General features: G+C 45.9%; 1 protein-coding gene across 2 annotated transcripts in view; it reads right to left on the reverse strand.

Moving 5' to 3' along the window:
* The window catches only part of LOC137424416 (protein shisa-4), a 50,460-nt gene that overhangs the window by 12,259 nt on the left and 15,009 nt on the right, over window positions 1-23,192 (reverse strand). Inside the window, exons 2-3 of one of the 2 annotated variants that reach the window (XM_068111846.2) lie at window positions 12,057-12,228; window positions 9,444-9,580 (exon numbers count right to left, since the gene is read on the reverse strand). In XM_068111846.2, the coding sequence (XP_067967947.1) occupies window positions 9,444-9,580; window positions 12,057-12,228 (309 nt within the window). The remainder of the gene's footprint in view (window positions 1-9,443; window positions 9,581-12,056; window positions 12,229-23,192) is intronic. The other variant, XM_068111847.2, reaches the window with a different exon arrangement.

The raw sequence follows: 23,192 nt of genomic DNA on the forward strand, positions 1-23,192 counted from the left end.
CCCTTCTGACCTCACTGACTACTACAACCACACTCTCTCCTCCTGCCTTGACCAACTTGCGCCTATAAAAACCAAAACAGTTTCTTTCACCCATTCTGCTCCCTGGTTTACCCCTGAACTCCGCCTGATGAAAACTCGTGCTCGCCAACTTGAAAGACTCCGCAATAAAACAGGTCTCACAGTTCACTCCCAGGCCTACAAGGACCACATGCAACACTATAAAGATGCCCTCTCCCGCGCCCGCTCCGCCTACTACTCTCAAATTATCCACTCTGGCTCCGGAAACCCAAAAGCACTCTTCTCTACAATAAACAAACTCCTCAGCCCCCTGAACACCACCACCCAGTCATTCACAATAGACAACTGCATCTCCTTCCTTTCATTCTTCCAACGCAAAATTGAAAACATCTACAACAGCTTGACCACCGCCGCACCCGCTCCCCCTCAAACCACCTGCCCCCCCTTATCCTGCCATCCCCTGTCTCAATTCTCCCCAGTCTCCCCTACTGACCTCTCTGAACTCATCGGAATGAAAACTGCCACCTGCACTCTTGACCCCATCCCCTCCAGCTTTGTCAAGGCCTCCCTTCCTGCTCTCTCTCCACTTATCATTGCAACAATAAACTCCTCCCTGTCTACAGGCATCGTCCCACCATCCCTCAAAATTGCTGCTGTTACCCCCATTCTGAAAAAACCTGGACTAAACCCTGACACCCTAAATAACTTCAGACCCATCTCCAACCTACCCTTTCTTTCAAAGGTTTTGGAACACGCTGTAGCCACTCAACTCAAACATCACCTCGCTGCCAATAACCTGCATGAAACATTCCAATCCGGATTCCGCTCCAACCACAGTACTGAAACTGCTCTCCTCAAAATCACCAACGACCTTCTCCTCTCCTCTGACGCTGGCAACCTCAACATTCTCATCCTCCTCGACCTCAGCGCCGCCTTTGACACCATCGATCACACCATCCTCCTCACCCGACTTGAAACCACCTTTAACATTACCGGCACTGCCCTCTCTTGGATTAAATCATACCTCTCTGACAGACGTCAGTTCATCTCCATCAATAACTGCAAATCCCCTACTGCTCCCCTCCCCCAAGGTGTCCCCCAAGGTTCAGTTCTTGGCCCCCTCCTCTTCATCCTTTACCTGTCCCCCCTCGGTCACTTAATCCGCCGTCATGGTCTCCAATTCCACTGCTTCACCGATGACATCCAGCTTTTCATCTCCACCAAGTCCATCTCCACCGCCACCCACTCTATCCTGACAAACTGCATCACTGAAATAAAATCCTGGCTTGAAATCAACTTCCTCAAACTTAACTGTGATAAATCTGAAATAATCATCATTGGCCCAAAAACGCTCACCAAGTCCACCCATAACTTTGCCCTCAACATCGACGGTTTCCCAGTATCCACCTCCCCTCACATCCGGAATCTTGGCATCATCTTTGACCAAACCCTCTCCTTCGACAAATACACTAAACAGATCACAAAGACAGCCTTCTTTCACCTGAAAAACATCGCCCGTCTCCGTCCATCCCTCTCCTCCGTGGCTGCAGAAACCCTCATCCACGCCTTCATCACTTCCCGTCTGGACTACTGCAATAGCCTCCTTTATGGTTCACCCTCAACAATCACCAATAAACTCCAATACATTCAGAACTCCGCTGCCCGTCTACTCACCCATTCCCGGACCCGTGACCACATCACCCCCGTCCTTTACAAGCTTCACTGGCTCCCCATCTCCCAGAGAATCCAGTACAAAATCCTCCTCTTGACCTACAAAGCCCTCCATAACCTGGCCCCATCCTACCTGGCTGACCTCCTCTCCAGACACACTCCCACCCACAACCTCTGCTCTGCTGGTACCAACCTCCTGACCCCCCCCCATCCGGACCAAATTTAGATCCTGGGGGGACAGGGCCTTCTCCATCGCTGCTCCCACCCTCTGGAACTCGCTACCTCACACCATCAGAGACTCCTCCTCACTCACCACATTCAAAACATCACTCAAGACCCACCTGTTCAACACTGCATTCAACATTTAACCCACAGCATCTAACCCCTGACTATCTCCTCTCCTTCTCCCTCCTTTGTGCTTTGAATATTTCCCTATTGATTCTTCTTTTTTTGCAATTGTTTTTATGTTTTGCTATGCATTATGTTTTGCACTCTGTCAAAGCGTCTTTGGGCTTCCTGAAAAGCGCTATATAAAATAAATGCATTATTATTATTATTATTATTACCAACGATGCGACCAGGAAATTCCAAATTCCTGCCCAAACCAGCAGAGGGCATTTCATCAGTGACACAGCCACACCGTCTACCAATGATGCGACCAGGAAATTCTAATTCCTGCCCTAACCAGCAGGGGGCATTGCATCAGTGACACAGCCACACCATCTACCAACGATGCGACCAGGAAATTCCAAATTCCTGCACTAACCAGCAGGGGGCATTGCATCAGTGACACAGCCACACCCTCTACCAATGAAGTGATGATGAAATTCAAATTCCTGCCCTAACCAGCAGAGGGCATTGCATCAGTGACAGCCACACCCTCTACCAACGATGCGACCAGGAAATTCCAAATTCCTGCCCTAACCAGCAGAGGGCATTGCATCAGTGACACAGCCACACCCTCTACCAATGAAGTGATCAGGAAATTCCAAATTCCTGCCCAAACCAGCAGAGGGCATTCCATCAGTGACACAGCCACACCCTCTACCAACGATGCGACTCCTCAGTTTTGTGCTACATACGAACAAAGAGCACCTCAGAAATGGTGTCACAGGCAGAAGACAATAGGAAAAGAAAGTTTGCACTTTGAGACTTCAACAAAAAAATAAAAATAAAATTACTGGAAAAATGCATGCATCCTTCAGGAATGAGGGAAGATCTGAGGGTTGAAGGACCAGATGAAGCAAGACCGGAAAAGGTGGAAAAAAAGCCAGAGACCGAAGACCAGCGCGATGGGAGAGCAACAGGCCTGTCCTTGTACTTCAGCTTCTGTGAGACATGCTGATGTCGAGAGCTTTGAATTCCTCAGCCTTCAGGAGAAAAGACATTCCCTAAGGTTTTCATTTTGCACTTCAGGACAAACACCAATACCAGACATCCAGAGTCAAAGCAATTTATACTCCGAGTGCCGATTGGCTCACACCGTTGACAACGGAAGACCTCTCACAAAGCTGCAGTTGAATCAAACCAAATGAAGCGTTTACACTAACTCCTTGTTTGCAAAGAATGGGACGTTGTGTGTGCAAATGTCGCTTCAAGTAAGCACAAGTGTGCCATGCTTTTCGGCCCAGTATCCAAAACCAATCAGCATGATCGTTTTCCGCACATTCTTGATTTTTCAGCAAATTCTGTCCTTCAACCAGTTGGCAATTTTGCGTGATGCGCACCTGGAAATGACTTGCAATAGCCTCCTCTATGGTTCACCCTCAAAAATCACCAATAAACTCCAATACATTCAGAACTCCGCTGCCCGTCTACTCACCCATTCCCGGACCCGTGACCACATCACCCCCGTCCTTTACAAGCTTCACTGGCTCCCCATCCCCCAGAGAATCCAGTACAAAATCCTCCTCTTGACATACAAAGCCCTCCATAACCTGGCCCCATCCTACCTGGCTGACCTCCTCTCCAGACACACTCCCACCCGCAACCTCCGCTCTGCTGGTACCAACCTCCTGACCCCCTCCATCCGGACCAAATTCAGATCCTGGGGGGACAGGGCCTTCTCCATCGCTGCTCCCACCCTCTGGAACTCACTACCTCACACCATCAGAGACTCCTCCTCACTCACCACATTCAAAACATCACTAAAGACCCACCTGTTCAACACTGCATTCAACATTCAACCCACAGCATTTAACCCCTGACTATCACTTCGCCTTCTCCCTCCTTTTGCTTTAAATATTTCCCTATTGATTCTTGTCTTTTTGCAATTGTTGTTTTCATGTATTGTTATGCATTATGTTTTCCACTCTGTCAAAGCGCCTTTGGGCTTCTGGAAAAGCGCTATACAAAATAAATGAATTATTATTATTATTATTATTACTTGTTCACTGTAGCCATCATCATGCAGAATGGCTTTCATTCGATCGATTGCCTCGCCAGGCTTCCAGGGTGAAAGGACAGCCAAGGCTCCAACCACAAGGGTGGCGATGAAGGCAATTTTGTAGTGTGTGGGACAAAACCAGTCCTACTGCGATACTACCCGGAAGAGATTGTGGGATATATAGGTGGGTTTATGAAATGATAACGATGATTCCCTCCACATGTTCAGAGAGACGACACCGAATTTACGTTTAACATTCACAGCTTTTACAGGTGAATACAGGTGAATACTTTACATACTTTACTTTACAGGTGAATACTTTACATTCACAGGTGAATTTACGTTTAACATTCACAGTTCAACATTCACTCACATTTTAAAAAAATTTTTTATTCACAGCCTCCATCCATTGTGGAGAGAAAAGCAGCAGGAAGTCCAAAGTTGACCGAATGGGGCAGAATCCAAACTGATGATCAGAGGAAAGCGAAAGTGATCGATTGCGAAGCCTTGTTTACAATTGGGAGTAGGGACCTAGTGAGCCACCTTTAGAGGCCATTTTTCCCTGCAGAGCAGGGGTTGACCTTTTTCGGGTACCTTGGTCCCCTTTTTGAAGCAATGTTTTATGGCCGGATGCTCTTCATGCCGCCAACCCTGTTAGTCACCTCTTGCCACACACAGGAAATTACCAGTGAACTGGTACTCAATTTGCCGACCTCAGAAGGATGACAGGCTGAGTCAACCCCCCTAGTGTTAATTCAGCGACCGACCGGGATTCGGAACCCAGGATCCTCGGATCCCAAGCCGGCACCCTAACCGCTAAGCCAACGAACCCAGGATCCTAGGATCCCAAGCCGGCACCCTAACCGCTAAGCCAACGAACCCAGGATCCTCAGATCCCAAGCCGGCACCCTAACCGCTAAGCCAACGAACCCATGATCCTAGGATCCCAAGCCGGCACCCTAACCGCTAAGCCAACGAACCCAGGATCCTCGGATCCCAAGCCGGCAGCCTGACTGCTAAGCCAACGAATCCAGGATCCTCGGATCCCAAGCCGGCACCCTAACCGCTAAGCCAACGAACCCATGATCCTCGGATCCCAAGCCGGCAGCCTGACTGCTAAGCCAACGAACCCAGGATCCTCGGATCCCAAGCCGGCAACCTGACTGCTAAGCCAACGAATCCAGGATCCTCGGATCCCAAGCCGGCACCCTAACCGCTAAGCCAACGAATCCAGGATCCTAGGATCCCAAGCTGGCACCCTAACCGCTAAGCAAATGAAGCCAGGATCCTCGGATCCCAAGCCGGCACCCTAACCGCTAAGCCAACGAATCCAGGATCCTCGGATCCCAAGTCGGCACCTTAACGGCTAAGCCAACGAATCCAGGATCCTCGGAACCCAAGCCAGCACCCTAACCGCGAAGCCAACGATCCCAGGATCCTTGGATCCCAAGCCGGCACCCTAACCGCTAAGCCAACGAATCCAGGATCCCAGGATCCCAAGCCGGCACCCTAACCGCTAAGCCAACGAACCCATGATCCTAGGATCCCAAGCCGGCACCCTAACCGCTAAGCCAACGAACCCAGGATCCTAGGATCCCAAGCCGGCACCCTAACCGCTAAGCCAACGAACCCAGGATCCTCGGATCCCAAGCCGGCACCCTAACCGCTAAGCCAACGAACCCATGATCCTAGGATCCCAAGCCGGCACCCTAACCGCTAAGCCAACGAACCCAGGATCCTCGGATCCCAAGCCGGCACCATAACCGCTAAGCCAACGAACCCAGGATCCTCTGATCTCAAGCCGGCACCCTAACCGCTAAGCCAACGAACCCATGATCCTAGGATCCCAAGCCGGCACCCTAACCGCTAAGCCAACGAATCCAGGATCCTAGGACCCCAAGCCGGCACCCTAACCGCTAAGCCAACGAACCCAGGATCCTCAGATCCCAAGCCGGCACCCCAACCGCTAAGCCAACGAATCCAGGATCATCGGATCCCAAGCCGGCACCCGAACGGCCAAGCCAACGAATCCAGGATCCTCGGATCCCAAGCCGGCACCCTAACCGCTAAGCCAACGAACCCAGGATCCTTGGATCCCAAGCCGGCACCCTAACCTTAAAGCCAACGAACCCAGGATCCCAGGATCCCAAGCCGGCACCCTAACCGCTAAGCCAACGAACCCAGGATCCCAGGATCCCAAGCCGGCACCCTAACCGCTAAGCCAACGAACCCAGGATCCTAGGATCCCAAGCTGGCACCCTGACCGCTAAGCCAACGAACCGAGGATCCTAGGATCCCAAGCCGGCACCCTAACCGCTAAGCCAATGAACACAGGATCCTCGGATCCCAAGCCGGCACCCTAACCGCTAAGCCAACAAAGTCTGTTAAACAATATACAGAGCAGCAGTGGAGGCCTGCAAGGATAGATCCATGATGTCGGAATGGAGCTCGAATGTTGGCGGACTATATTGTAACAAACGGGTGAGAGATACTATAGTTGGGAGGGGTGGCAGGACATAGGCAGGACAGGCATTAAGGAGGTAATGGCTGTAAGCCCATTGCACATGGAAGGGGATGTAAAAACAAGCTGTATGGGAGAGGCAACGGGAAGGGCAAAGGGATATAAAACATTCTGTATACCGGTAGTCATGTCAAACAAGTTTTAGTTAAAAGAAGGATAACAAAGAATGAATAAGGGAAGGCTTAAGAGGAAAGTTGGGCCCTTTTAACGCCTCACCAAAACCGTTTTAAACACACAACAATAATGAACCAGACTCGGTGGAGTAATGCTCAGAGAATTCGCTCTGAGTCTGGGAAATCAGTCGTTCAAACTTAACCGTGGCCTCGTCGTACCAAAAACTTCAAAATGGTACGTGCTGCTTCCTTGCTTGACACCAATCATTTAAAAAGGATAGAGAAAGGGCCAACAACCATAGTTTGGCAACCATTGCACGGGCATTGAAGTTCTTTGTGGGACGACCAATAAAATACTCCACATCTGTTCAATATATTTGCGTGGATTAGAAAAAGGTGAGCAGAAGGTTACATCTCAAACAAAGTGTTATGAAGTACGAAGTGAAAATTGAACCATCCCTGGTATGAAGTGAAAATGGCTGCAAACTTAACATTTTTCACCATGTAGTAAGATGTCTGCATATTCTATAATCTATAAGCATGTATGTATTACATTCATGATTCTCTCAAATCTCTAGTAATCACAGAGGTAATGACTGTACACACACACACACACACCATGCATTTAGAGCAGGGGTTAGAGGTAATGACTGTGAATAAATTTATTCAATGATGTTAAAAAAAAAAAACAAGAAGCTGTCATGCGGAGCACGATACTTGCAAAATACACCCCCCACCTCCGCAAGAAAAAGATTCCATCGATATAGCAAATTGTCCATTTCATCAAGATTAAAATTGACAAGCTTGATGAAAGCTCGGGTCAATAGGAAGAAAAGTGATGATTTTTCAGATGAAAATGATGATTTTGGAAGGTTGACCTTCAGTTGACCTTTGACCTCAAAAATAGTTGGTTTCCCTATTTAGTGACAATGTGCAAATGCTGTTCAATTTTCAAGTCAATCGGATGAAAATTGACGGGGTTTTTTCAGATAAAAAGTGATGATTTTGGAAGTTTGACCTTTTCATCTAAAAGATAGTACGTTTCCCAATTTAGTGGCTCGATATGCAAATGATATTCAATTTTCAAGTCAATCGGTTGAGAATTGATGGCTTTTTAGATGAAAATCGATTTTGAAAATTTGACCTTTGACCTTTTGACCTCACAAATAGTTCATTTGCCAATTTATTGACTCAATATACAAATGCTATTCAATTTCCAAGTCAACCGGATTTAAAATGGCGATTTTAGAAATTTGACCTCCAGATGACCTTTGACCTCAAAATCAATAGGCTTCTCAATTGGGACGACCGATACAACTTGAAGTTTCGTGACGATCGGTTTAGAATTGTGACCTGTAGGCCGGTGACAAACAGACAGAACCACAAACAGACAACCACAAATGGAACCGATCAATATACTTGAAAAATCTTCGATTTTGCAAGTAATAAACTCATTGATTTATGGTGTTCAGAATGAGTGAAGAAACATGCAACGGAGAGAGAGAGAGAGCGAGCGAGCGAGAGAGAGAGCGAGAGCGAGAGAGAGAGCGAGAGAGAGAGCGAGAGAGAGCGCGAGAGAGAGAGCGAGCGCGAGAGAGAGCGCGAGAGAGAGAGCGAGCGCGAGAGAGAGCGAGAGCGAGAGAGAGCGAGCGCGAGAGAGAGCGAGCGCGAGAGAGAGCGAGAGCGAGAGAGAGAGCGAGCGCGAGAGAGAGCGAGCGAGAGCGAGAGAGAGCGAGAGAGAGAGCGAGCGCGAGAGAGAGCGAGAGCGAGAGAGAGAGCGAGCGAGAGAGAGAGCGAGAGCGAGAGAGAGAGCGAGCGAGAGAGAGAGCGAGCGAGAGAGAGAGCGAGCGCGAGAGAGAGCGAGCGCGAGAGAGAGCGAGAGCGAGAGAGAGAGCGAGCGAGAGAGAGAGCGAGCGCGAGAGAGAGCGAGAGCGAGAGAGAGAGCGAGCGCGAGAGAGAGCGCGAGAGAGAGAGAGCGAGCGCGAGAGAGAGCGAGAGCGAGAGAGAGAGCGAGCGCGAGAGAGAGCGAGCGCGAGAGAGAGAGAGCGAGCGCGAGAGAGAGCGAGCGAGAGCGAGAGAGAGCGAGAGAGAGAGCGAGCGCGAGAGAGAGCGAGAGCGAGAGAGAGAGCGAGCGAGAGAGAGAGCGAGAGCGAGAGAGAGAGCGAGCGAGAGAGAGAGCGAGCGCGAGAGAGAGCGAGCGCAAGAGAGAGCGAGAGCGAGAGAGAGAGCGAGCGAGAGAGAGAGCGAGCGCGAGAGAGAGCGAGAGCGAGAGAGAGAGCGAGCGCGAGAGAGAGCGAGCGAGAGCGAGAGAGAGCGAGAGAGAGAGCGAGAGCGAGAGAGAGAGCGAGAGAGAGAGCGAGAGAGAGCGAGCGAGCGAGCGAGAGAGAGCGAGAGCGAGAGAGAGAGCGAGAGAGAGAGCGAGAGAGAGAGCGAGAGAGAGCGCGAGAGAGAGAGCGAGCGCGAGAGAGAGCGCGAGAGAGAGAGCGAGCGCGAGAGAGAGCGAGAGCGAGTGAGCGAGCGAGAGAGAGAGAGAGCGAGAGAGAGAGAGAGCGAGAGAGAGAGAGAGAGAGCGAGAGACAGAAAGGAGAGAGGGAGAAGTTAAGATTGCTTGCCGTCTTGCCATATTTAAAGAAAATAATAATAAGCGGCTTCACCACTTAAAAATTCCCAATAATACAATTTCCAAAAAGGAGAATAAAAACAATCATGCAGACAAGGCAAAGGATGAACCGACTTGTGCTTTGCGAGTGCTGTCGACGGCACAGGCGATGCAGAAGACAGCAAGAGCACATGAAGCAGCAAACGACGATGGAGATGACGGCGAGGAAGGCGATCACGCTCGTCACGATGCCCACCACGGTGCCCGCACTGCTGTGGAATCAACACCCCTGGTCCCTCACATTCAAAGTCCACAGATTTACATCGTGTATTTCACACTTATTGCACATTTGGTACCGAATATAACTCCCAGCAATTAGCATCTCTCGGATGTTTAAATAAAATAACGAACTGCATAAGGGAGATGAAACATTTTAAATAAGTTTTAATAAAAATCAGACTGTCTGGAGCACCAGGGGAAAGCCAAAGTTGTGATGGAAACAATGCTCTGATGAAAGGTTTAAAGACGTAATTAACAGACAAAATTATAATTTAACTAACTTACATTAAATTATTTAACTTAAAAAAATTATTAATTAAATTATCTAACTGGAAATGATGTGGTGTGGTGATGTGGCGTGGTGTGATGTGATGATGTGGTGTGGTGGTGTGGTGTGAGGTGATGTGGTGTGGTGTGATGTGGTGTGAGGTGATGTGGTGTGAGGTGATGTGGTGTGAGGTGATGTGGTGTGAGGTGATGTGGTGTGAGGTGATGTGGTGTGAGGTGATGTGGTGCGAGGTGATGTGGTGCGAGGTGATGTGGTGCGAGGTGATGTGGTGCGAGGTGATGTGGTGCGAGGTGATGTGGTGCGAGGTGATGTGGTGCGAGGTGATGTGGTGCGAGGTGATGTGGTGCGAGGTGATGTGGTGCGAGGTGATGTGGTGCGAGGTGATGTGGTGCGAGGTGATGTGGTGCGAGGTGATGTGGTGCGAGGTTATGTGGTGTGAGGTGATGTGGTGTGAGGTGATGTGGTGTGAGGTGATGTGGTGTGGTGTGAGGTGATGTGGTGCGAGGTGATGTGGTGTGAGGTGATGTGGTGAGGTGATGTGGTATGGTGAGGTGATGTGGTGAGGTGATGACGTGATGTGATGACGTGATGTGATGTGATGTGATTGTTCATGTGAAAACGAGGGTCGAAATGATTCTTCATCATCAAATAAAGCCTGGTATTGGCTTAACATCTTCGCGTCTTGAGTTTGAGCCCCTGGCAGCCGTTGAATCAACACCAGGTGAGTAGACTCAGCCTGTGATCCTTCTGATGTCGGCAAAATGAGTACCAGCTTACTGGGAAGAATGAGCCATTCGAGTATCATGCGTAGGAGTGGCGACCCGTCCAGGATGGTGCCCAATAGTCAATAAACGGCTTCGGCAGCTATGTGCGAATAAAGATGCAAAAAGGAGTGCTCTTCTTCTTCTCCTTATTGTACCGTTAAATAACACCATGTGATTTGACTCAGCCTGCCATCCTTCGAAAGTCAGCAAAACGAGTACCGACTTACTAGCAACAGGGACACTGCATCAGCTGCACACCGAGCAATGATGCAACCAGCAGTGAGACCCTGCATATATAATAATAATACATCATTAAATGATGTATTCTCTAACTATTGTGTATTACCTGCAAAAACAGTGGTAATTGGGGTAATTAATATGTCAACCTCAAAATATCTGAATGAGGTAATATCTCCAAACACAGGGATTTAGTAATTTTTCATTAGTAAGTAATGAAAAATTAGTAAGTAATTTTTTCAACACAGGGATTCAAGGCTTAACTGGGGTATATAAAAATAATAAATAAATAAATAGGGGCAATACCCCTGGTGCTCACCTGGTAGAATAAACACTATACTGCACTGACTAAAGGTATTTAAACCAATTTCAATGGTTACTGGAGGACAGGATGTATATCTCATATGTAGAAGCATGTATAATCATACCAACATAATCATGAGACTTTAAACAAAGAAACAAACAAAAAATACCTATTTTGGGGGGCAACCCCCTCCCTCCCACCCCGTGTACCGCCTCAGACTCCAATTTTTCCAATGCCTTGAACAAACATTGGTACATCACGGATGAAGGTTGTGGTGAAGTTTCATCAAAATTGTGTGTAATTTCTGAGAAAAAGCAAATATCTTTTGGGGGGGGGGGGGGGGGGTCAAACCTGGACCCACTTTGACCACCTGTAGACCTTCAAAGGGGCAGATTTTTTTTAATGCCGTGAACAAACTTTGGTACATCGTGGGTGGTGAAGGTTGTGGCCACGTTTCATCGAAAGTGTGTATAGTTTCAGAGGAAAAAGCAAATTCCTATTTCCTAGTCACAACGCAACAAATATCATTTGTGCCAAATTTGGTCGCAATCCCATCAGCGGTTTCGGAGAAGAAGTTTCTAGTGTTTACGGACGGACGGACTGACCATCACATAAGCGCCCCTGAACTTCGTTCCAGATGAGCTAGACATCATGGATTTGGATGCGGATGATGTCAGATGGTGGTGGCCAGCTCTCTTGATGTTCCACAACATGATCAAGGATGGTTGTCGATGCCCATTACTAGTTAATTAAATGATCATGTGACTGCAACATAGCTACTTGAAAAATCCAACCACAGAAGATGATGATGATAGCCGATGCCAAGGATAAGCAATGAAAACTGAAAACATCTATGGTAAGAAAGCAGGACTAACCTCATGTGCATGCTGCAACGTCTCTGTGTATTTTCTGAGATACGTTGGCTTAGAGAGAAGCAGCAGTATCGCCGGTTGCAGTCTCCGCAGCAGAACCCCAAACGGCAGTCGATTCTGTCATGCCATGACCCATTGTTCGTCATGAAAGACAGGCAGTCATTGCCAGCACTGACTGGAAAATAGAAACACACAGAGTATCATACGTTTAAAAGTCTTGTAATGGGGGGCGGGGGGGAATCCAAGCCGTGGTTCCATCAAGTATCCCTCTATGCATAATAATTGTTCTTAGGATTAAAACATTTTGTTTCAAATGGCTAAGGTTCATCACGTCTCATTGAAGACTTGCTGAATGCCCAAGAAGTGCAAACCCTATTAGGATATCAAAGTGCGTCTTGGATGCTGGATATGAAAACAATTGTGAACAGGCCACATATACTAGAATGTATGTATGCATGGGGTATGTACAGTCACGTGAAAAAGTAAGTACACCCCATGTAAAGTTTTGACTTTTTCAACATATAGCTATTTGATCTTCATTTCAACAATATTGATAGATAAAGGTGATATAATATAACAAATATCATGAAACATTTACATTTGGTAGTCCATTGTATAATTTAAATAAACATAAATGCAAATTTCGCAAGTGGAAAAAGTAAGTACACCCTTGGCTCTAATAGGTGGTATTGCCCCCTTTGGCAGAAACAACCTCAAGTAGGCGTTTCTTATAACTGTCTACCAGTCTCTGACATCGACTGGGAGAAATTTTTGCCCACTCCTCCATGCAGAATTATTTCAGCTGTGCGATGTTTGAAGGGGTTTCTTGCATGCACAGGTCGTTTCAAATCCCCCCCTCAACATCTCGATGGGATTTAGATCCGGGCTTTGACTTGGACATTCCAGAACCCTCCATTTCTTTCTTTTCAGCCATTCCTTGGTGGATTTACTGGTATGTTTCGGGTCATTGTCATGTTGCAAGGTCCACCTTCGATTGAGCTTCAACTTTCCGACAGATGGCCTCACATTATCCTCAAGCACCCTCTGGTACAATGAAGAATTCATCGTGGATTATATGATGGTGAGCTGCCCAGGCCCTGATGCAGCAAAGCTGCCCCAAACCATAATATTTCCACCACCATGCTTTACAGTTGGTATCAGGTTCTTGTGGTCAAATGCTGTCTTTGGTTTTTGCCAAACATGTCTTCTGGTAATGTGGCCAACTAGCTCTACCTTTGACTCATTTGTCCAGAGCACATTGTTCCAGAAGTTCTGGTCTTTGCCTCGGTGTTCATTGGCAAACTTTAGTCTTGCCCTGATGTTCTTTCTGGAGAGCAAAGGTTTCCTCCTGGCACACCTCCCATGTCGATCAAATTTGTGCAGTCTCTTTCTAATGGTAGACTCGTGCACTTTGACATCAACAGTGGCAAGAGCTACCTGTAGGTCCCGTGATGACATTCTGGGGTTCATAGAGACTTTTCAGCATCTTGCGGTCTGCTCTCAGGCTGAACTTGCTGGGGCGGCCTGGCCTGAACAAGTTGGCAGTTGTTTGGAATCTTCTCCACTTGTAGATGATCTTCCGGACAGTCGAATGATCGATTTCAAATTGTTTGGAGATCTTTTTAAATCCCTTCCCAGACTCGTAAGCATCTATAACCTTTTTTCTGAAGGCCTCAGAGAGCTCTTTTGATCTCGGCATGGTGTCGCCGCACACTTCAACAACAAAGAGCAAACCAAACTAAATGTCTGAGGTTTAAATAAGACAGGTTCCTCCAAGATCCTCTCTAACGATGTTCTAATCATTTGCACCTGAGCTGGTGCACCTGATTCTAATTTTAGGTATTTGAAGTAGTGATAAATGTAGGGGTGTACTTACTTTTTCCACATGCGAAATTTGCATTTATGTTTATTTAAATTATACAATGGACTACAAAATGTAAATGTGTCATGATATTTGTTATATTATATCACCTTTATCTATCAATATTGTTGAAATGAGGATCAAATGGCTGTATTGAAGGAGTCCGGACTCCAGCAGAATACGAATAAAGGATGGATGGCAAGGCACAAACTCGTCTGAGAAGATGTTTATTCGTAAAACCAACTCGGGAACACTAAAAAGGCCGTTTATCGGGCTGCATTATAAAGCACAACCAGAAACCGAAACCGAAAGCCACGCCTCTCAAGCGAGGCGTGCTTCGGTGGTCACGTGATCCACAGGTGTAGCTTATTATACCCGCACACGCGGCACGCTTTCGCGGTCACGTGACCAGGCACTCTGGCGCCGGGGATCCCCGCCGGTGACGTCACCGGCTGGAGCAAGGACATTCTGATGCCGGTCTTGCTTGGGGGACCCATGGGTCGCTACAGTATGTTGAAATATGTTGAAAAAGTCAAAACTTTACATGGGGTGTTTTCACGTGACGATGTATGTATGCATCATGCATGTATCTATGTATGTATATATATATATGTATATATGTATATATGTATATATGTATATATGTATATATGTATGTGACAGAAATAGCACCTTCTGGTCATGTGTACACTAAAGTCTGTGGAATGCGCACCCAGAATAGGACAAAGGCACACACTGGTGTGTGCAAACTGCGCATGTGTGCTAAAATGGTGATGTGTGCACCCAGAAATGGACAAGGGCACCCTCTGGTGTGTGTAAAAATGGTGGTGTGCACCCAGAATTGGACATAGCACCCACTGGTGTGTGCAAACTGTGCATGTGTGCTAAAATGGCGGTGTGCACCCACAATAGGACAAAGACACCCTCTGGTGTGCGCAAACTGTGCACGTGTGCTAAAATGGTGGTGTGTGCACCCAGAATTGGACAAAGGCACCCTCTGGTGTGTGCAAACTGTGCATGTGTGCTAAAATGGTGGTGTGTACACCCAGAATAGGACAAAGGCACCCTCTGGTGTGTGCAAAAATGGTGGTGTGTGCACCCAGAATTGGACATAGCACCCACTGGTGGTGTGTATGTTAAAATTTTTGTGTGCACACATAGTATCGGACAGGGCCCTCTGATGGCGAGTGCTGAAACTTGGTGTCCCAGAAGAAAGGATCACTGTGGAAATATCACCACTAAATTGCCCACCAAACGTGGGCCGATGCTAGCAAATATAATGAGGGGAGCAAAGCAAGTTTTTTTGTTTGTTTGTTTTTTTTGTATCAAGATCGAAGCTCATTAATAATAATAATAATAATGCATTTATTTTATATAGCGCTTTTCAGGAAGCCCAAAGACGCTTTGACAGAGTGCAAAACATAATGCACAGCAAAACATAAAAACAATTGCAAAAAAAGAAGAATCAATAGGGAAATATTCAAAGCACAAAGGAGGGAGAAGGAGAGGAGATAGTCAGGGGTTAGATGCTGTGGGTTAAATGTTGAATGCAGTGTTGAACAGGTGGGTCTTGAGTGATGTTTTGAATGTGGTGAGTGAGGAGGAGTCTCTGATGGTGTGAGGTAGTGAGTTCCAGAGGGTGGGAGCAGCCATGGAAAAGGCCCTGTCCGTCGTCTACTTCATTCTACATTCATTTCCATCACTTTTCTCAACCAGTCACTTTCATCCTTCCTCAACACATGACCAAACCATCTCAACCTGTTCCTATTCACAGCATCAATCACAGGCTCTATTCCCATCATCTTTCGCAATTAATCATTCGTCTTCCTCTCTCTCAAAGATACTCCACACATCCACCGAACCATTCGCATTTCCACCCTTTCCAGCCTTCGTTGCTACTCTACATTCATGACCCATGTCTCGCTCCCATAAATCATAACACTTCTCACACATGCAGCATACACCTTTCCCTTCAGCTTCAGCTTCAACGACACTCCCCTCCTCATCAGCACGCCACTCAGTTCCCGAAACTTCTTCCATGCACATCTCACTCGAGCAACCGTTGCCGAGTCTGATCCACCTTCTCCATTCAGCATGTCTCCGAGGTAGCAAAATGTTTTCACACCTTCCAGCTTCACGCCGTCTCCAAGATCCAACTCAACATCTCCTCCATCTGCAGCTCCCTCTGTGCACACCTTACATTTGAATGTAGCTGCCACACTGGTTAATGACCCTCTCAGACCACTACATTTTTGATGAACCCACTCAGCGCACATGGTACATTGAATGGAGTTCACTCCGACAGTTTTTTGATCAATTTAATCAATAAAATCAAAGTCAAACACTTGAGGCAAATGCTCTAACACTAGGTATCAATAGGCTACTACTACTACTACTACTACTAATCTGCAGTAGTGACCCCCTGGGTTGGGGTGGGGAGAGTGGGTATTGACCAGTTTGCACTTTCTTCCTTTGGGACAGGCAGAACATGATGTTAAGACAGGAGTTTGTAACGTGCCCTGGTCCCCTCGTTTGCGAGACCTCACCCCGTGCGATTTCTCAAGGGCAAGGTTTCGTAACTCAACCAGCACACATTCAAAACCTGGAAGGGTGAATTCAAGCAGCTTTTGGAGAAATTATGATCAAAATGAGGCAGGAAATGGTCTTGGAGTATCACGAAAGGATGCTCCATACACTGCTTGAAATTGATGGAAATCACGTTGAAATTCATAACGAATTTTGTACACTTCTAAATTCAATAAAAACTTTACAACAAAAACTTGAAATATGTACCTATATCCTGTAAATATTTTGTTCCATTTCATTTCTTAACACTTACAGGGTTCAAAACTGGGAATAGATAAATGGCCACCTTGTTTCATATCAATTGGCTGAGGTGACTTAGTTTTAAATATGACGCGCAGAGATGGTTAATAGGGTGTTAGTGAAGGAATAAAGATCAACAAAAGACAGATGTGAGAATAAAGTAAAAATAAGTAAAACAAACGAAGTGGAAACTTTCGGATGAACCAAAAAAATTAATGACGGGATCAGCAAGGAACTGGTAAGAAATACAAGGAACTCGATGCAGGAGAAGGCCCATCAAATCTGCAGAATCATATCAACATGTTAGTACTTCCCCATCCCTACTACTTACATACCTATCCAACTCGATTTTAATACAATCCACGACTAGTCACTACCCTTGCAGGGAGAACAGTCCTTGCAATAACCACTAACGGCATCAGCCCACGGGTCCTAAAATCCTGCTCTGTAGCTCTTTCACAACCTCTGTTCTTTTCACCCTCTTTTGCTCAAGGTCATCTGCCATCATCTTGGAAATCAGCCAACATCACCGCTTTACAGAAAAAAAATGTGCAAAAACAGATCCTTGCAACTACAGACCAATCAGCCTTCTCCCAATTATATCAGCAAAGTCATGGAATTCATCATTGCTTCGGATATCAAATCTTTCCTCTTCTCCAATGGCTTGATCTCTGATCATCAATTTGGCTTCAGACCTGGTCACTCTACTCTGGACATGCTGCTTCTGCTGTCTCAACAATGGATGGAGGTCCTCAATGACAAACAGGAAATTAGAGCCGTCTCCCTCGACATATCACGTGCCTTCGATACGGTCTGGCACCCCGCTCTGCTCACCAAACTCTCCTCCTTTGGTATCCATGGAAATCTCCACGCATGGCTGGCGGACTTCCTCTCCAGTCGCAGTCAACGAGTGGCCCTGAATGGGTTTCTCTCATCTCTTCTTCCTGCTCAGGCTGGAGTTCCCCAAGGCAGTGTTATGGGCCCTGTGCTTTTTCTGGTCTTCATCAATGATCTCTCCAACTCTCTTGAAAATCCTCTCTATCTCTTTGCTGATGACTCCACTATCTGCCGCTCCATTCCTCATCCCTCAGATCGGCAACTTGCAGCCTCCTCACTCTGCAGACCTGGACAAAATCAGACTGGTCAAACAAGTGGAACATGTCTTTCAATCCTGACAAATCTCACACTCTTACGATGTCTCTTCGAAAAGACAGACTGGAAAACCCTCCCATCTACTTTCTGAACAATCCTCTCCAAGAAGTTCTGTCACTCAACCTTTTGGGTCTCACTATCTGCTATGATCTTTCTTGGGAAAACCACATTTCCAAGCTGGCCTCCGAAGCCAGTCACCGACTGGGCATCCTCCGTCGTATGAAGTCCTTCCTTGGCACACCTGAGCTCCTCACCACATGCAAGGCTTTCATCCGCAGCTCAATGGAATACTGTTCTCCCCTCTGGGCCGGTGCTCCCGCCTCACACCTAGCTCGGCTTCACGCTGTTGAAACCAAAGTTTTTAGAATCATTGGAATCTCCCGCGATGAAGCCGATTCTGAGGGCCTGTCTCTCTCACCGTAGGCAGGTTGGTGGTCTTTGTCTTCTGCCGACTTCTCCGGCCTTGCTGCCCCTGCTCTCTCTGTGCTGTCCCCCAAATATTCCTGCAGGATGCACAAGAACTGCCAGAAAAAACAGACTCTGCTCACCTTCATTCTTTTATTACTCTTTTCTCCCGCCTTTGGAACAAACTCCCACACTCTCTTCAATCCCTCTCCTCCCTCCAGGTCTTTAAAACAGCTGTTCACCACCATCTCCTGTGTTCACTACCATCCCCCATCCAAAACCTTGATCTTTTCTAGCCCTGTTAATACACCCAAAATTCGCCTCTTTCAATCACCAACTTCTTTCCTGAAATTCCTAGTAGTGTTCATTTGCTTTATACCGTGTACCCCTCCCTCGTCCCTCCAGCCCTCCCCCTTCCACAGATCTACCGACGTCCCTGTTCTCTGCCGTTGTTGTGCTTGTGCTTCTCTTGTCCCCCTCTTGTCTCCCACTCCCTTCATTGTACGTTCTATGTGTCTGCGCATGTTTTCATGTTCAATGTGTTTGCTCTTACACGACATATACAAATAAGAAGAAGGAGGAGGAGAAGGAAAAAAAAAAAAAAAAAAAAAGCCTTTTTTTTACCATCCTAAACCTTTACCATCCTTTACCATCCTAAACCATCCTAAAAAAGCCTTTACCATCCTAAACAATGCTTCTTTGTTTTTAATTTTTTTTTTTTTTTTAACTCTTGAAAAGTGCCCCCTTGCTCTGTCGGTGTCAACTTTGCTGAAAATATATTCTGCACTTTTGTCTCTGCCCTTCATCATCTTAAACATCTGTATCATATCCCCTCACAATCGTCTTTTCTAATGTAAGGAGTCCCGTCTCTTCCAGCCGCTCCTCATAGCTCAGTCTAGATAGGCCTGAGATCAATATAGTTGCTCCATGCTGAATGCCCTCTGTGCCATCTATGTCCTACATCAGATGTGTTGACCAAAACTGCACACAATATTCCAGATGAAGCGTCCCCAAATTGCTATACAGTGTTATCACTCACTACCTCTTTCTATTTATAATTTATCCCCCTAAGAACGCAACCTAACACTATTAGCTCTACTTATAGGTACCTGGCACTGGGCTGTCCGTCTATGCCCCGCATGTATTACCACCCCCAGATCCTTCGATCTCCCGAGTCACATGCTTCAAGACTGCCCTTTGCATTATTGTTATTCTTACCTAACATTCGTTCACGTTAAGCTGCATCTGCCAATCTTTTTCCCATTCCAGTAAAGTATCCAGATTTTCCTGAATTGCCTCCTCCTCCTAATCATCCTAATCATCATCATCATCATCATCATCATCATCATCATCATCGCACTCAAGCTTCCCGTCATCTACAAATTTGGAAAACCCACACAACCACACTGTCCAAATCATAGATACAAATGATGAATAATGGTCCTCGAATTGATACCTGGGGTACACCACTACTTACATCCTCCCATTCACCGTCACCCTGTTTACCATCACCAAGCCGGTTTGCTACTCTAGCAGCCACTGCACCCACTCATCTTAATCAGCCTGACATGTGGTACCTTATCAAAAGCTTTATGAAAATCTAGATAAGCGACATCAACCCAATCAAAATTCTTCATAGAACTCCAATTTGTTAAACATGACCTCACAGTCATAAATTCATACTGACAATATTTAATTCGTTTGAAATTATTCAAATGGTTCCCGATCCATTCTCTCATTTATGATTCATTCCAAAACCTTCGTGACAACTGAAGTCCAACAAACAGGTCTGAAGTTTGCCTCATTAGCCTCAGGATCTTTTCTTCAATAACCGTTACGTTTGCTACTCTCCAATTCGCTGCTATCTGTCCTGAGTATGATAGAAGTCACCTCCCGCACACTATTGGATGCAGTCAATCTGACTACGGAGCTTGTAGTCGTGGAACAACAATCTCAAAAAAGCGTAGTCTTTGAGTTAGCTCCACACCAGAGTTTTCAAACCAATTTTCAAACATACCAAAATGAAACCGAGAACACATGCTCTTTCAGAAACTGAACCGTTTTGATCCGATTCGGCATTCTCGATCTACAGGGACGGATACAGGTGCGACGTGGCTCAGGGTTTTCCCGGCTCCGCAGGCCCGACCTGAAAAGTGGATTACAAGCCGACGGATCATCAAAACGAGTTGAAACCTTGTAAAGCAATGAGCAAAATAAATCGAACATGAAGTCAGACCTCGGGTCAAAGGTCAATCCAATAGGGATTTCTTTGGGTACAACAGACGTTCAACGCATTTTCCATAGTGCCAAGGATTAGCAGTTATTCCTGACCCCAGGTATTTTGTTGGATATTTATATAGCATCGCGAGACGTGAGTAATGAACGTAGAGCAGCAACGAAGGCTGGAAAGGGTGGAAATGCGAATGGTTCGGTGGATGTGCGGAGTATCGTTGAGAGAGGAAGACAAATGAAGAATTGCGAAAGATGATGGGAATAGAGCCTGTGATGGATGCTGTGAAGAGGAACAGATTGAGATGGTTTGGTCATGTGTTGAGGAAGGATGAAAGTGGCTGGTTGAGAAGAGTGATGGAAATGAATGTAGAAGGAAGTAGAGGATGGGGAAGACCGAGAAAGACTTGGCAAAAGGTGGTGGAAGAAGAAATGCGGGCAAGGGGGTTAACAAGGAGAGATGCAGAAAATAGGGCAAAATGGAGAAGATTGTCATGGGGACCGCAGGGCTAACCCCCGCTCTAGCAGGGAAAATGGCCTTAAAATGCATGTTGTTGTTGTTGTTGTTGTTGTATAGCGAGAAATGTTTTAAAATCGAGTTAGATAGGTATTCTAAAGTATAGTATCTACAGAAGTACTACAATATGATACGATTGTGCAGACTTGATGGGCCAAATGGCCTTCTCCTGCATTGAAGTTCCTGGTATTTATTGTCAGTTCCTTGCTGATTGTCATTTTTTGTTCATACGAAAGTTTCCACTTGGTTTATCTTTTTTTTTATACTTAACTCACATCTGTCTTTTGTTGATCTTCTTATTCTTTCACCAACACCCTATAACCATCTCTGCTCGTCATAGTTAAAACTCAGTCAGCTCAGCCAATCTATATTACACAGGGGGGGGGCTATTTATCTATTCCTGGTTTTGAAACCCTGTAATTATATTGTGAAAAAAAAAAAAAAAAAATCGAACAAACTATTTACAAGATACAGGTACATATTTCAAGTTTTTGTGGTAAAGATTTTATTGAATTGATGATGCAACTTAGAGTGAAATGTAATAACTAAATATGCAATTAATTTAGTCAACAAACCCAGGTTTTAACTAGAACTCGAGGCAACATACCTCCACCAGATAGGCCAAATCTGCATCCAGACCTGAACCAAAATCGAATCAGCTTGTTCTTGTCACCTACCCAACTCATCCACCAAGTTGTCATAATCAGGCCACAATTTTAAAATATCCTGCTCACAAACGGACAAACAGGTGCGAAAACAACCTCCGTCCACCTTGGGTGGCAGAGGTAATTTTTGCCCTTTGCACAGGTTATCCGAGATCCTTTGCAAATGATAGGTTTATGACATTGTTGACACTTGAGGTTGAAGATCTTCATAATCATCAAGCTTTTGTCCATCATTAAAATGAAATAAAACCACTTTAAGCAACATTATTGTGGACAGAACAGTCCTTCCTTCACCAATTGCTACAGTATTTCCCCACAGTGGGAATTTTTGCAATGGATGCATTTTGGGAATGCTACTCGTCTGGGAAGTATGGAATCGTTTCTCCAGCAATGACAGCACAATGTCTTAATGGCTTTTGGCTGTCAACCAAAACTTGTGGCCTACCACACGTTTATTATCAACTGATCATGGTTGCAGTGCTTTCTCTGAAACAATGAACCGAAGTAACAGGCTGGTTTTCGCTGTGCCCCTTATTGCGCTGCCACTTGCAATTTCTTCCCATACCAACTCACCTGGGATTTGTAATATGGCCGATATGGTATTCTTGCACTGATACTCGAGGCAACATTTCCCATTCTCCTAACTTACCCCCACCTTCAGAGATAGTTTTGAACGATTGTTACTCCCACTTCCAAATTATGCACCATTGATGGTTTCATGGCCCAACACTCCCATCCTGAGAACCTTCCACAACACTCCCACCATCCTATTCTTTCCTATGAGTATTCAGTCTTTGTCTGATTTATTTATGCTGTTTTTTGTTTTTGTTTTCTCCTCCTGTTTCTATGCTTTTTATTTGAAAGCTTACATTGTGTCTTTACAATTTCACAGGAAACAAATTCATTGTGTCACTAGTGGTACAGGAATATGTATGAACATGCCACTCACCTCTCAGCTGTAGGTGCATCCACTTACCTGCCAGCAGGTTCTATCTTTTAAAATGGCTGAAGATATGCCAATTAGAGTAATGCTATGAATGTATAAACAGCACAGCCAAGATGGTTGTTGACAAAGATGGCAGAAAATAAACAAAATGGTAATACACAGACCTTCATGGGTCATCGTTGTTTTGGCTGAGATGGAAATGGCCAAAAATGAAAACACTGGAGAAGTGAACAAAGCAATGGATAAGAGTTGGGATGTGTAAGGTAGCATACGGCAATTATTTTATTACCTGTCTCCTGTGTGTTTTCACCTGTGTCTGTTTGTCTGTCTGGCTGTGAACAGGATATCTCAAAAAGGCATGGACAGATTCGGACAAAACTTGGTGGAGAAGTTGTGTGTGTGTGACAAGGAAGAATCGATTCAATTTTGCTGAAGATTCGAATCCGGATCAGAACCTTTTTTAAAGTGATTCTTCACCATTGAGAGAGGGCTAAAACTGATATGAATGATCGTTTTAAGGCAATTTTCCCCGCTAGAG

This window comes from Myxine glutinosa, chromosome 4, assembly GCF_964187855.1.
Source record: "Myxine glutinosa chromosome 4, kmMyxGlut1.1, whole genome shotgun sequence".
Classification (NCBI taxonomy): Eukaryota; Metazoa; Chordata; class Myxini; order Myxiniformes; family Myxinidae; genus Myxine; species Myxine glutinosa.